At 46.0% G+C, this 15,861-nt stretch overlaps 1 protein-coding gene across 1 annotated transcript in view; it reads left to right on the forward strand.

Moving 5' to 3' along the window:
* Nucleotides 1-15,861, forward strand: part of abtb2b (ankyrin repeat and BTB (POZ) domain containing 2b) — a 94,087-nt gene that overhangs the window by 57,141 nt on the left and 21,085 nt on the right. The window contains exons 2-3 of the mRNA XM_056282234.1: nucleotides 2,980-3,129; nucleotides 8,576-8,786. Of these exons, the coding sequence (XP_056138209.1) occupies nucleotides 2,980-3,129; nucleotides 8,576-8,786 (361 nt within the window). The remainder of the gene's footprint in view (nucleotides 1-2,979; nucleotides 3,130-8,575; nucleotides 8,787-15,861) is intronic.

Below are 15,861 nucleotides of genomic sequence, written 5' to 3' on the forward strand. Positions count from 1 at the left end.
GTCCTGTTCCTGCATGGCTTTGCTTTTAAGAAGAAATATCATCACATGAAATATGGCATATTGGGTGTCAGATGAGTTTGAGTAAGAGGGGCTGTATCTGCTGACATGCTCTGAGCAGAGATATACATTTTTCACTGGGTATATACCAAGTCCAATGATATGGACACTTGGTGCATGCTATCTGATTTTACACTGTACTCTTGCTAAAGGTGTTGTATCAATAGATTTGTGTCATCAATAGATTTGTGTCATTCACAGTACACACTGTGTTGCACGTGGTAACCGTTTGCTGCATGATAACGCCAATCATGACGGTTCTGTGATGGTTCGCCATATTAGACAGCGTTCGTACCCCGGATTATATTCCTCGCATTATCATTGCAAATCACTTGGATTTTGTGAGACCGCAATAGTAACTCATGTGCCGTAAAGAAAATGTCAAGCTGTATCTGCTTGGGTTTAATGGTGCAGGAATGAGTTTGCAGACGCCACAGTTATTTCCACCAAGAAAGTTTAGTTTTTTTCGGGGCTTTTGAAATACTCTGTTCCTCTCCTGTGCCCTCTTACATGCTGAGTCAGTATTATACAGGCGCCCCGGCTGTCGAGAGCCACAAACAAAAAAGAAAGGACCTCAGCCTTAAATGGATTATGAAGATTTTTTTTATATCCATCAGCAGTTTTCATTTCGACATCCTTTTACAGATGAGCCTCCCCAGATTCCAGTGAGAGGACACTGCTTACCGGAAGCACATGGGAATGTCATTTTAGGGGATGGAAAGCCATTCAAATAGTTTCCCCTGAGAGAGAATGGTAGAAACAAAGAGCGAGAGAGAGAGGAGAGAGAGAGGAGAGAGAGAGAGAGAGAGAGAGAGAGAGAGAGAGAGAGAGAGAGAGAGAGAGAGAGAGAGAGAGAGAGAGAGAGAGAGAGAGAGAGAGAGAGAGAGAGAGAGAGAGAGAGAGAGAGAGAGAAGAGAGAGAGAGAGAGAGAGAGAGAGGAGAGAGAGAGAGAGAGAGAGAGAGAGTAGAAGAAAGGAAGAAGAGACTGGCTCTTCTCCCTCAGGGCACGGCAAATAAATCACAACCCTTACCTGATAATCTTTCCTTTTGCATTTCTCTCTCTCATTCCTCACCATCCTCTTCTTGTTTCCTCTCCTGCTTGGCAAAGAGCTCATCTCGGGTTTGCGAGCCAAAGAAAAGGGTCGACCTTTGGACAGCTAACCTTGGTTTGTCCTGGTCAAACCAGGTTCACGCCAGCAGGGAACACCGGTGTCAGCCTGCCAACTGGTACTGTAAAGCAAGCAGGTGTTGTTAACACCAAACTCCAGCTCTCGCCAAAGGATGAGCTCCGGGATGCCTACACAGCTTATGACCGTGTGAAAGCTTTAAGTCAGGATAAAATAGCTGTATGGCAGAAAAACTTCCTCTAGCCATTTCAGCTGCAGCACACCAAACTGTTGGGGGAGCACACATGTAAAAGACCAGGATGATATTTCTGGTTTATGTAAGATGGATGCTATCCACTTACCCCAAGATTAATCGGACAAATGGTTACCGTCTTGAGAATGAGGAAAAAAGCAACGCTATTTATTACACAGTTTATTGCACAATTTGTATCCGGCCAATTACCCCACTCTTCCGAACCATCCCGGTCGCTGCTCCACCCCCTCTTGTCGATCCGGGGAGGGCTGCAGACTACCACATGCCTCCTCCGATACATGTGGAGTCGTCAGCCGCTTCTTTTCACCTGACGGTGAGGAGTTTTAACCAGGGGGATGTAGCGCATGGGAGGATCACGCTATTCCCCCCAGTTCCCCCTGAACAGGCGCCCCGACTAACCAGAGGAGGGCGCTAGTGCAGCGACCAAGACACATACCCACCTGCAGACACGGCCAATTGTGTCTGTAGGGACGCTCGACCTAGCTGGAGGTAACATGGGGATTCAAACCAACGATCCATGTGTTGGTAGGCAACGGAATAAACTGCCATGCCACCTGGACACCTCAAGTTTTCGATAATTAAATTATTAGGTTCTTTATCCCTTGTTGGTTGGGCTTGGTAATCATCCCCATAAATTGGGGTTATTTCCCAGGGCAATTTCATGTTTCTGCCTGAGAACAAAACTGAACATGTGAAAATGTGTTGTCTGAGGTGGCCTGACCTTGCCGTGTTGCTCTGCTTATTTCTTTCAATGTGTCAAATTCATACGTCATGTTTCTAGAAGTTTTGATTGTTGTTAGGTTCAGGGGGAATGCACCTTATGAGGACTGCAAACAGAAAGGGAATAGACCTCTACAGCATGATGTAGATTTCATAACCAGGGTCCAACCTCATGTCCTTCCAGTGTGAAAATGCATAAGGTTGAAAAATAATTGCCTTTAACTGTGTCAGACACCAATATTTTAACTCTTTAGGGCTCTCTTATACACTTCTCGATTGGTTGAGGTGGAGCTTGATCGATTTTGAAGCTGCGTTAAGAAATTGCTAGCAGTTGTTATTCTGGCATAATCTGTGTTTGCTCCAGACAGATTGACAGGCGGCAGATTAGATAAAAAAAATACCCTCATGCATGCCGCTGACACAACTCTGCACTGTGGTTGTTGTCAAAACCATTCTTAGAAATTCACTAATATGTTAAAATGTTTTCCAAACATCATTGCATGTCGTTCCTCTTACATTACTCAATATGTTTTAAAAACAGAAATATTGGCAAAGAGAATTCGGAATCCATGTTCAATTTCAACATGGGGGGGGGGATAAATGGGTCCGTGTTTAGTCTGAGAGCTGCAGAATGACAACAACTGTACATATTGTAAATATTGGTCTGTAAGTATTGTGCAAGCAGGAGTGATTGAAGAACTTAGGGCCGAGTAGAGCGTTCCAGAAAATATGGATGGAGGATCACTTTGTGTTTGATGAGTTTAAAATGGTCATCTGTTTTGTAATATCTAACTCTTGTCTCCTGCGGTCTGTCTCCTGCAGGTGTTCTGTCTCTCCCAGCCCACTTCAGCCCATATACAGAGGGTCAGCAGAGTGCCGTGGAGAGCAGGGAGGATGCCTATGCCCAGCTGGAGCTGAGGACTTTGGAACAGTCCCTGCTGGCCACCTGTGTTGGCAGCATCTCTGAACTCAGTGAGTGGGCATGGTTCAGCACAGTGTGTGTGTGTGTGTGTGTGTGTGTGTGTGTTTGTGTGTGTGTGTGTGTGTGTATACTCGTTTTTCTTACCCAATGGGGCCCAAATGACCCCATTAGAATAGAAAAACCAGAAACCACCTACCTTGTGGGGCCATTTTATGGGGCCCCACCAGTAAAAAGTTTTTGTCCTAACCCTAAAACAGGGTCTATTTTAGGGTTAGGACTTGGTTTTAGGGTTAAGGTTAGAATTGGGGTTAGGTAAGGTTAGGGTAAGGGTTAGGGTTAGGCTTGTAGTTGTCGTGGTTAAGGTTAGGGTTAAGGGCTAGGAAATGAATGTAGTCAATGAGGAGGCCCCACAAGTATAGATTTGCAAGTGTGTGTGTGTGTGTGGGGGGGTCAGGGTATACTTCATCTTATCTTTTATATTTTTTTAAAATATTTTTACATCCATGGTGCCTACAGTGAGAGACCAAGTTCCCCGTAGCTTTTCTTCCAGTGAAAAGAAAACACCATTTAAGCTATTACACCAAAAATGATTAAACTTTCATATCGGATCATTCCATAACTCAAGGTTAAAGCCCACTTACACAAGAGATAAAACCAATTCTCTGGTATTTATTTCAGTGTATTTCCACATCACCAACATTTGTTTTACTTTTACTTTTCCCACCATGTTTGCTGACTCCGAAAGACAATAGCCAGATTTTAGTCTTTCCTCTGCCAAAAGATTGTCGCTGCAGACAGCCGAGCCGAGTGGAGGGGGAAGTGGTTAGCAGTGATAGCATGCATGCTGTTTTCTATCACGCTGTGATAGGTCCCACATTGTGTCTCGTTGTGAACTGTTATCTTATCTATGCCCTTTGTGGACACTGGAGAATGACATGAAACAGCTTTTTGTCTTTATTTATTCGGTTGCTTGCTACTTTTTCACTGGTTGACTGCTCCTCATCTGTCTGTCTGTCTGATTGACTGCTTGCCTGCCTACAAATCAGTGTGCACTAAGTCAAGATAAACCATATGAATCTGTGTATCTTTTCTTACCAATCACTCAGTCAGTCAAAATGTAAAGAAAAATGGTATCTGTCAGCACACCTCAGACAGCTGTCCGCTGTCAGTCAGGATGTGGCTCTATCTTCCCCTGTGAAGCATGCATTCACTCTGTAGTCGGTTTCTGCTTCTTCGTCTGTCCGTTTGTCCATGTCTCAGCGGTGGGCAGGGGAGAGGGCCCTGTTTATCAGGACGCTCCCGTGGTTGGGAGCAGAGTGAACCTGTGCCTAATCAACGTGTCGACGATTGCCCCATTCCCTGATAAATTCAATGTGCTCATAGCCATACCACTGAAACAAAAAGCCTAGCTTTTTTTCTTTTTTTTTTTGGTTTGTTGCCCCCTTTTTCTCCCCAATTGTACCTGGACAATTACCACACTCTTCCGAGCCGTCCCGGTCGCTGCTCCACCCCCTCTGCTGATCTGGGAAGTTTCACCAGGGGTACGTAGTGCATGGGAGGATCACACTATTCCCCCCAGTTCCCCCTCCCTCCCGAACAGGCGCTCTGGTTGACCAGAGGAGGCGCTAGTGCAGCGACCAGGACACATACCCACATCCAGCTTCTCACCCGCAAACACGGCCAATTGTGTCTGTAGGGATGCCCGACCAAGCCAGGGGTAACAAGGGGATTCAAACCAGCAATCCCTGTATTGGTAGGCAACGGAAGAGACCGCCACGCCACCTGGATGCAGCTTTTTTTCCTGAATTTTGATTTGAAGCAGTTGAATATTTTGAAATCAAACCATTTGGAAAATCAACCAGCTGTGTGCTTGTCATGGTCTTTCCCTCTCTTCGACAGTGAAAACTGCAAACGTGGTGTAGCTGCCATCGAAAATCAAACAGGTTTGACATTGTCTCACGAGTCTGTGAGGAGCACTAAAACTGGGTCGGCCTCGTTGTCATGCCACATGACCGCCTGTCATAGGAGCGCTCTGTGACTGTCCTTAAAACACTTCAGTTTATGTGACCGAGGATCGGACTGAAAGTTTATGGGAAAGTCATCTAGGGTAACCTGACCTCGTGGTCCAGATGGATAAAATAACTTTTTTTTGACCAGTTAATTGAGTGCCCAGCGCATTGGTCCAGGCCAAAGCACAATGCATTCTCAATAATCCAGGTAAGAAAACCCCAGAGAGTTGAATCGGTTCATCTGAACACCACGTTTAGTGGGAGAAACGAGGAACGTTTCTCCCACTAAACGTGGTGTCCAGATGAACCGATTCAACTTTCTGGGGAAAAATAATAAAATGACTCCTACTCGTTCTCACCACTCCTAGTAATCCTAGCAAAGCACAGGTGTTATTGTTAAATCTCCCTTACATGCGTATGATAGTTGATCGGTGCCGAGATCCTCAAGATCTGGCTGGCTGTTTTTTTCCTCTTTTGATGTCTCGTGTAATGAAATGAAAAGATTGGCGCTGGGAGAAGCACACACACTGTAGTTTACTGTGCTCTACTGTACCTGTGGTTTGTTTAGATTGGAGACCTCAGAGCTGACAGTAACGGAGTGCTGGAATCATGGTCATTAATAACGGGGGGGGACAAATGAGTGTGTGTGTGTGTGTGTGTGTGTGGTGTGGGGGGGGTGGGGGTGGTGGTGGTGGTGGTGGGGAGATAGAAAGGTGAGGGGTGAGGTTTGTTTGGGGGGGGTGAGAGGGGGGGTAGATTTCCTTCTGTGATTGAGCTAACACTCCGCCATTTGTTTCCCCAGCACAAGGCCACGTTCATACGCCGCCACCGTTAGAAGGACATGAAGAAAATGTACACTCGCCCCCAAACACAGAGCACACTCTCTCTCTCTCTCTCGCTCACTGCTCTCTTTGTGCCACGTCCCTCCCCGGCGGTGTGAGGCTGGGCCCTTCCAAGCAGGGTTGGCATCCTTCAGACCCGTTCACACCGTACACACACACACATACACACACACACACACACACACACACACACACACACACACACGCGCCACACATGGAGAGGGTGAGACACTGATAGGTGCTCAGCAGTGGGCACACACAGGAGCATCTGTGCTCCGCTTCATCGGATAATATACAGTTGGTTCTGGCCAGACGCAAGCGCACACAGCATTTATAAAATGCGAGATCCAATGGATGCCCGGATACTGGACATTGCAGCTAAGCACCTCAAATTGTTGGAAACTAGATGTAACCCATAAACTGCACATGAATGGTGTCTTCAGACAAAACCCAGTTTGAATTTCGGGTTGATTTGTAGCGCCGCAGTGCTCTCCCGTTAGCCATGGGAAACTCTTGAGCATGAGGTCATACCAGCGACAGAGTAAAGACTAGGGTTACAACCAGACATGAGAAAACGAACTGCACAGAGGGGTCTGCAAAGAATATTCAAGCCCTTTTGTAATCTAGTCGTGCAAATTGAAAAGAGTTAAGCTCAAAACGGTTTTATATGTTAAAACTTTACCCATAAAGCACAGTAGGCCTCTTACGGTGGCGCTGATCTGGGAAACATTGCATTTTATCATATCTATCCATCATGTCATGCTGCAAGCTCTACCAAGCTTAACCTTCACCCAACTGAATTTTGCAGTCGTCATGTTTGTGGGACAGAGAAGGACTGGTGTTTACTGGCTCCCACGCGGGGAGACATTCCAATATAACCTGGAATCTGAGAAAGCAGTATTTCATATCCCCAGACCCCCTGGAGCTGAGCTTGCCCTCAGGGCATAGATACAAGTTTAGGAGCTTAGGAGAGGCTCTCCTCCATCCAGGTCGCAGAATTCCTGAGAGACCTCCTCGAGGGACTAGTGGTGGGAACACAAAGGGGCCCCTTCAGCTTTAAGTGGGGTCTGCTTTTGGAGGGCTACCCCCGTCTTTGCCCTAGCCCGTTAAAACACACACACACACACACACACACACACACACACACACACACACACACACACACACACACACACACACACACACACAGCTGCACCCCCGGCCTTGGCCAGGGGACAGCCTCCTACTCACAATAATCTGGTTAGAAATTAACCCAGGGGCAATTAGGCTAAATGAGCATTACACGATCCAAAGCACAACCTGGCCACCATCCCTCTGCCTGCCCCTCGCTCCCCCTCTCCACTGTGTCTTCTCTATGACTGCTGACATTTCCCTTCTCCTCCTTTGCTTCGCCTCCCTCAGTCACGCACCAGGATGTTATCTACATCCCCTCGTCCCTCAAAGCCCTCCCCCCACTCTCTTATCTCCTATATATGTGTGTGTGTGCATGCGCTCATGTCCATGCATGCACCAATTGTCTGTTTTTTTCCATATTTCATACTGTACACAAAAGGAAAACGGTCTGCTGCTGTATGAATGACTGGTCTCTTTCCAGCTGAATGTGACAACATGTGTACGCAGCAACATCCACTCCATTCAACATCCTCTGATAAGCTGCATAGCTCTGTTATAACAGCACATTGCAGATCAGCACAGCTGCGCTTACAACGCTGCCAGTAGGTTTGACACTTCTGAAAAGTTCTTCACAGGTGTCCGGGTAGCGTAGCGGTCTATTACGTTGCCTACCAACATGGGGATCGCCGGTTCGAATCCCTGTGTTACCTCCAGCTTGGTCGGGCTCCCTACAGACACAATTGGCCGTGTCTGCAGGTGGGAAGCCAGATGTGGGTATGTGTCCTGGTCGCTGCTCTAGCGCCTCCTCTGGTCGGTCGGGGCGCCTGTTCAGAGGGGAGGGGGAGCTGGGGGGAATAGCGTGATCCTCCTACATGCTACGTTCTCCTGGTAAAACTCCTCACTGTCAGGTGAAAAGAAGCGGCTGGCGACTCCACATGTATCGGTAGTCTGCACCCCTCCCCGGACCAGCAGAGGGGGTGGAGCAGCGACCGGGACGGCTTGGAAGAGTGGGGTAATTGGCCAAGTACAATTGGGTTGGAGAAAACAAAAAAAAAAGGGGGGGTTCTTCACAAGACACAACTGTAGACCCATGTGGATTTGACAAATCTGGTTGCCGTTTAATCAAATCGTGTTTGGTGGCTGAGCAGAGAGCAGAGTCGGCTGAGTGACATGTGAACAGTTCATTAGAGTCTATGATCAGCTGCAGTCTGAGTCCATTCACGCTTTTCAGCGATTTAGCATGAATGGCTGTTTAGACTGGTCGTCTGGCTGTGCTAACTGTTAATGACACTGCTAATGAGCAGAGGGCTGGCGGGAGGAGAATAATGATTAAGGAAAGGGGGGAGAGGGGAAATCTGGTTGGACTGAGAGCGCCCTTGGGGCATCTCCCACTTTAGCATATCCCTCTGACCCGATGACGCTTTAAAATCAGAATACAGTGGTAATGGATTAAGAAAGCGAACGCCGTGTTTTCATTTATCGAAACTAAATATCCTTTTAAACAATCTAACCCCCTTCCCCTTTATTCCTAGGTGACTTGGTATCCCGTGCCATGCACCACATGCAGCGTCTGGGTTCAGTACGCCCGGGGCTGAGCCCGGCCCGCCACGCCCGTCCCCAGCAGCCCGTGTCCTGGTCGCCAGACGCCCTCCACACCCTCTACTACTTCCTCCGCTGCCCGCAAATGGAGTCCATGGAAAACCCCAACTTGGACCCTCCACGCATGGCCCTCAGCAAGGAGAGGTAGGAGCCACACACACGCATACAGGCAAGAGAGATTTATGTACCTCCCAAAAGCACACTAAGGGTAAAATGGACTAAAGACCTTATATTAAACTGGGATGTGTTTCTTTTCCCCAGGATTTCAACTTTTCGATGCACTTTTTGATCTCCCACGAGAAACATTATTTCTCACGAGGATGTCCATTATCCTGCCGAGCTCTCATTATTTTCTGCTTTCCCGTATTTTCCCAGTTACATTTCTAATTAGCTGTGGGAAATTTTTTTATCATGCCGATGAGGTTGATTTTAGGGAAAACTTGAAAATTACTGGGAGTTGAGCTACTGCAAATGCACAGAGGTTTAAATTTCAAAAGGTAACCAATAGAAGTACAGTAGCAGAATAACACTTGTTTTCCAAATTTCAGTCATTCTCATTCTTCATGGTCCTTATGGCATAATGTCCTGTGGTGACAGAAGTGTTGATTTTCGGGAGGTAAATGACAGGTATGGAGAAGCCTCCAGGTGTTAAATGTTAGTGATAAAGGAGCAAATTGCACCTTTAAGGTGTAAATTAGCGTTAAGACATATAGTTAAGGAGTCTTGGGGAGGGGGGAGTAGTCTGGAGTTAGAGACTCCTCGATCCTCTTTGAATTGTCTTCAGCTTGAATATCATGTCTGGTGTTTCTGCAAGTCCCAGTTCAGCATAGCACGAGTCAGTTTTAATGAGGAATATTTTGAAACTGGTTTAAATGATTTTGAAGCTGAAACGTTGATGTTGCAGCACAATTCCTGGTGCTTTTGCCATCTGTTAAAGATGTCAAAGGTTATAATGAAGGGTTGCCATAGGAAACGGGGCATAATTCAGACCTGAGTCAGAACGTTCAGTTTTTTTCCAGCTGTGACATACATTTAATTAATTGATTAATTAATAACAAAAATACCTTGTAAAACATTAGGTTGACATACATAAGTGGGCACTGGATTTTGTGTGTGTGTGCGTGTGCGTGTGTGTGCGTGTGTGTGTGTGTGTGTGTGTGTGTGTGTGTGTGTGTGTGTGTGTGTTTGATTGAGACAGAGAGAGAAGAGCGAGAGGGAGAGCGAGAGAGAGAGAGAAAGGGGGAGAGAGAGGGGAAGAAATGCGGTTGCAAGTTGTGCACCCCTCTTTGTCTCCCTCAGGAGAAGAAAAAAAAACAACACAGTCGAACACGTGTCGGTATCCCAAGGCAGCTATATGTTGAAATGTCAGTGGAAAGTGCTCCCGTATGTGTAAAGGTTAATTACCTTTAGACTGATGTGTGGAGCCCGCCTGCAAGTTGTTCTCAACAGCACAAATGGGATACAACTCCCACTAAAGTGTAAGTTCAGATGTATGAATATGTGTGTGTGTGCGCATGCGTGCGTATGTGTGTGCGCATGTGTGTGTGCACGTGTTCGTGTGTGTTCTCGCTTGCCCTTTGCTCCTCTTAAAATGCTTACATTCACAATCATTGGCGTTGAGTCGGCATGGTGTTTGAATATGATTGCAATAATCGTAGTTGATTGGGGGCTCTTGAAACGATAGCGGCCATATTCTTGTCGTCTCCTTTTTATTATTATTTAAACTTTTTTTTATTAAGGGTGTGGTCTAGAACAAAAGCTACAGATATCTGCATTCACTGAAAGGTAACATAAGGAGCTCTGACATACAATAAAGTGGTCCCATTGAAACAAAACATTACAATAAGAAAATGACAAAGGTCCTTTATCATGGATCTCACGATGTGCCTTTGCTTTCGTTTTAATCACTGGTCAGTGGTTGAGCACAGAGATGGAGAGAGCTGGGTACCCCTCTCTGAAGTGCACCCATCATATCGACAGGGACCACCCCCTTGGGTTGCTTCACTGCCCCTTTCCAGCCCAAGGGTGGACAAGGCTTTCATCTTTGCATTGACTCTGCTCGTCTTCTCATACTTAAAACACACACACACACACACACACACACACACACACACACACACACACACACACACACACACACACACACACACACACCTTCTCTCTGGCTCAAGGCACACTCATGCTGTTCCAGCTGGCTCTGGTGATTCTTATGAGTAACAGGGGGAGTGTGCAAAGGTGGGCTCCTCATTAGCATCAAAGAAAACCGAACATGGGAAAAACCCACTTCTTCTGCCCCCGTCCCCCCCCCCCCCCGTCCCCACGATGCCCTTTCTCCCAAGTCTTCACATGTGTTTTATGGGTAGGTACATATCTCCCTGCCCATGTGCTCGCAGGTCCAAGTGAGGTGTGCGTGATCAGAAGCTTTGCGAGCGTCCTGCTCCCCCGTCACTGTCCGTACTTTGGAATGATGGCCATTCCACACATCCGCCTGCCTTAATGCCTCTCTTCTTGGTATTGATGCCTGTCGGTCTGCCTGTTAATGGTTTTGTTGGTGTGGAGAACAGAGTCAGGTGGGGGAGCACGGCAGGGCAGACCTGGTAATCATTACAGTGGGATACAAACTTCTCCCCTTCAGCGGGCCTCCCAGTCTCTCCGACTACACCCATCTACTGAAAGCTTTATAAAATCTGGTGGAAACTCAAACCGCAAATCTGTGTGGCCCACAACATCAGGCATCAGAGGTCCTGAGCTACCAATGAGCCTCATTCCAGAAATTGAAGAGACGCCCTATTTCTAATGATCTCTTAAACCCTGCCTTTAGCCTCACAGGGTGATAATGTTGTAGGACAGTATTTGGTTTGTGTTTCTGCTCGTTTGTGAAGAGTCAAACCAAGAGCGTAACTCCCATCGATGTTAAAAAAAAAAAGCAACTTCATGTAGAATTTTATTAACCTACCTCGCTTTATGACCGTATCACTTCTCTCCCAACCAAAAGTGAGCAACTCCAAACTCTTGAGTAATTCAATCCCCCAAAAACAGACCACCCTAAAATCTTTCCCTCCCTTAGTAGATAGAAAGGCCCACTAATGGATTGATGGGTTACTATGATAAGGAATAGCTAACAGAAGTTACTCCAAGCCGCAGATACAAGGTCAGATATGGATACTTTACCCGCTGCAGACATTTTGGGAGAATGCTAAATGGGGTAATCTGAGTCTGCATCAGTTGTTAACCTTGACCCCAGGAGCTCATGATATGGGATCTGAGCGAAGTTTCCTCACCAAGGCGGCTAAAGCGTCCGCTTCTTGACATAGCAGCAAAATGGAGTCCCTGTAACGAATCTGACCTTGCTGCTGCAGAGAACATTTGATGCTTTTAAGGATGGATGGGTTCAAAGGTTCGTCTCAGAATCTTTCTGACTGACCGACCGACTGAGTGGTGGTGGGAAGGAGGCCGTGAATCAAAGTTAACATTTCTATATGCAGATGTGTCTGTGTTTGAACACGTGTGGAGTTTGGCGGGTTTATGTGTGTGTGTGTGTGTGTGTGTTTATAGTGTTTGCCAGTGAGGTCAGTAGGCCAGCCAGCAGCACTATCTAGTTTCACTGTCTAACAGATGTCTGGCTTTGATGCAGCACCGACTTTACCGAGGTACAGGTGGGGTATGGGTTTGGGGCTAAGGGCGTGGGGGCTGGGGGCTTGCAAGATGAACCACAAATTCAGGGGTAAGATAGGGGGAATCCCTGAGTGGCAGAGACAAACAGTAGAGGGGAGGAAAGAAAATGGATGGAGTGAGTCATGTCGTAGTGTGTGAGCTGATGGGTGGAGCAGCGGAGCAGACGTGCTCCGCCTGTCTGCTGTCATGGGTCATCATCGGGCAAAGATGTGCTTGCCTGGCTTGATTTGCGAGTATAGACATTTATGAGTGCACGTAAAACCGGCATGACAATTACGCTCGACTGTACAGGTGCTTTGGGACCACGCGTGCACTGTCCTCATCACACGTGTGACACCCACCGGTCCCACACCTGCTCACGTGCACACAAACACACTCGACGTGTTAGTAAATGGGAAAAAATGGCAGCTCAGAGTATTCAGTTTCAGCTTATGTCTCGCATAAAAGCCGCTCGTAAAACAAAAATACGACCCTGCTAATTAGCTTGGGGTTGAGATATATATTTGAAATCTTTGACCCTTTGGAACCCAGTTACCAATTTGTTAAGTAGAGGACAGAGAAAAGCATTTCGATGGACCTGTGCGTTAAGTGGTAAAGGGCCTAGAGCTGGATGTGATTGGAATTGCTTGAACCCTGGGAAGAGCGCCAGTATGGTTTGGATGCCTGGAAGCAAGCATGCAGTTAAGTGGCAGGGTGTATGCCTGGGAGTGATTGGGAACACACACACACACACACACACACACACACACACACACACACACACACACACACACACACACGCATGCATGAACACATATGTACAGGCATTTTCATTCTCTCTCTCACACACACACACACACACACACACACTTGCAGGAATAGGCATTTTCATTCTCACACACACAAACACACACACACGCGCATGCATGAACAGGCATTTACATTCTCACAAACACACACACACACACACACACAAGCATGAACACACACGTACAGGCATTTTCATTCTCTCTCTCTCTCTCTCTCTCTCTCACACACACACACACACACACACACACACACACAGCATCGATTTCCTAGCCTAGCCTTCCTCCTCTTTTCATCAGCAGAGCCTTGAATTGCTTTACACCCTCATCGCTAACCCCACGCAGATGCTAAGTGCCACCAAATCCCATTTTAGTACCTTCACCCCCTAACCATTTCCCAACCCATCACTCAAAAACTCCTTATCCCGACTCATCAGCCCAGCCTCCCCTAACCAAACCACCACCTCCCAGAGCATGAGCTCTTGGTGCGCTTGTTAACAGCCATCCCTTGGTGACAGCTGCACCCCCAGCCCTTTCTGATGATGTATTGTATGCTACTAATCTGAAATAGGAGTGGAAGAGGAGGAGGAGACCACCGCCTATACAATACTAATGAACGAGTATAAATCTGCATGTTAATACCTCCAGGGGAGAGGCAAGGAGATGAATGAAGGGGAGTGAGATGTATGACGCAGCACTGCTCTGCAGGAAACTGAAGGTACCGGCTGTGTGTTCCTCGGCGTTAATACACGGGGAACGAATGGCACCACAGGTGTCCCAATGCTCATTAACAATAACCATATTCCCTATTGCAACAGTTTGTAGTCTGTACATATGTACTGTATGTTAGTTGGTGTGCGTGTGTGTGTGTGTGTGTGTGTGTGTGTGTGCATGCGTGGTTGTCTGCATGACCATACATGTGTCTCAAATCTGTATTTATGGTATGCATTAGAGAGCGCGTTTCCTCCCTTCCCTTGGCGAAGAAAGCCAGCGCTAAGAATAACACCATGGCAGGAGATCAGTGGGGGGGTCACTGGAGATAAAAACAGAGACACGGTGCTCAATTCACTCATTAACACAGTCAGACTGTTGTTTTACAGCATCAAAGATGGACAACAACAGAACACAGCAGAATGTGCCATTGTTCACAGTCCCATTCTTATCCACGTGTGTCGAGAGACGCGGAGACGAGATTAACGCCAGATAATTAGCGAGGCTTGGTGCTGAAGGTAACCATATCACTGGTGTTTTCTCTTTTTTCTGAAGTGAAAGAGAAATTAGAGGCGAGAGAGAGTGACAAATGGGGCAAGACACAATGCGTTTGACTTTGTCAGTAGCATAGAGCAGACTTGAGACTGAACGGGATGAAGGGAGAACTAGTTGAGTAATCATAATTACCACGCCACACCTCGTCACTGCTGTCTGAATGACGTTCACCCTTCCTACCCCTTGTGGGAAATTAAGTGTTTACAATCATTGGGTTTATCTTTATATAAGGTTAATAATCAACAAAGTTTAGATATACAATGTATGGGTACATCTGGGTAGAATGTAGGATTGTTACAAATGAAATGCAGCTATTTTTTATAGTTTATAACATTTATTTTGTACTTGTTTACAACATGTACTTGTTTTTTATAATCTGCTTGTAATTTACTTTTTTTCCTAAATTTTTTTGTCTTTTGTTTGTGTTTTAAAATGTGGAATTTTGCAACTGTGTGATTTTTGTAACTGCGCTGCCTATCTTGGCCAGGTCTCCCTTGAAAAAGAGGTTCGTAATCTCAACGGGATCCTCCTGGTTAAATAAAGGTTAAATAAATAAAATAGATAAATAATTTATATTTCTATTAATTGTTATTAATCATTTTATTGTTATTATTGTTTATTAATTATTAATTGTATTAATTATTTTATATATTTTTATATTTCATATGTTGTATACAGTTATTTTTTTTTATCCTAGAATTGTTGCAACTGGAAATAATGGTGTTTCATGGCAGGGTAAGTGTAGTTTAATCCCATGAAACACCCATGGAAAATAATGGTATCAAGAAGTACAGTATAGTACATGTTAATACCACTAAAGGGCAAAAATAAAAATATAATGAGGTATGAATTCGGGGTGAATCTATTTATAACGAAGGAGATAATGGGGTCTAAATTTGGGGTGATTTTATTTTATAAATCAAAGTGTCATGGCATGGGGGGGTGCATCAGGAGGTCAGGTCAGTTGCTCCATGGACCAGCTCAGTATATTGTCGTACCCATTGAGTGCTATTAACAATAAACCTATTCACATCAGACTAGAGGGTATTGGACATTGATTGATTGACTATTGGACCTTGATTGATTGACTTTGAGGGACAGTGTGTCGAGAAGAAATTCCTCCACACCCTCCCCCGATCCACAGTATCCATCCCCTTTTCGCTCAGCATTGAATTATTCTAGTCTATCGTTTCTTGTTTTTGCCTTTATGAATTATTCCCGCCACTCTCTGATCGTCGTCATAGCTTCCTCTGAGCTGTTTCCCGTGAGGGGGCTTATTGTCCCTGCACCGTGGATGATGCTTACACTGTGATTCTGCCTCCGGTGTATTGACGGGGTAATTATTTGGAGACGGTCGCCCTCAACCCACAGTGAAAAAGAGGTCACGAACTATGAATCTCTTGTCATCACTTACATTCAAACAGGGCTGATGTTTAACTTCCCTGCCTGGCAACAGAGACACAAACACTGCTCCATCCTCTTCATCACTTTTG

Source organism: Lampris incognitus, chromosome 6 (assembly GCF_029633865.1).
Source record: "Lampris incognitus isolate fLamInc1 chromosome 6, fLamInc1.hap2, whole genome shotgun sequence".
Lineage (NCBI taxonomy): Eukaryota > Metazoa > Chordata > Actinopteri > Lampriformes > Lampridae > Lampris > Lampris incognitus.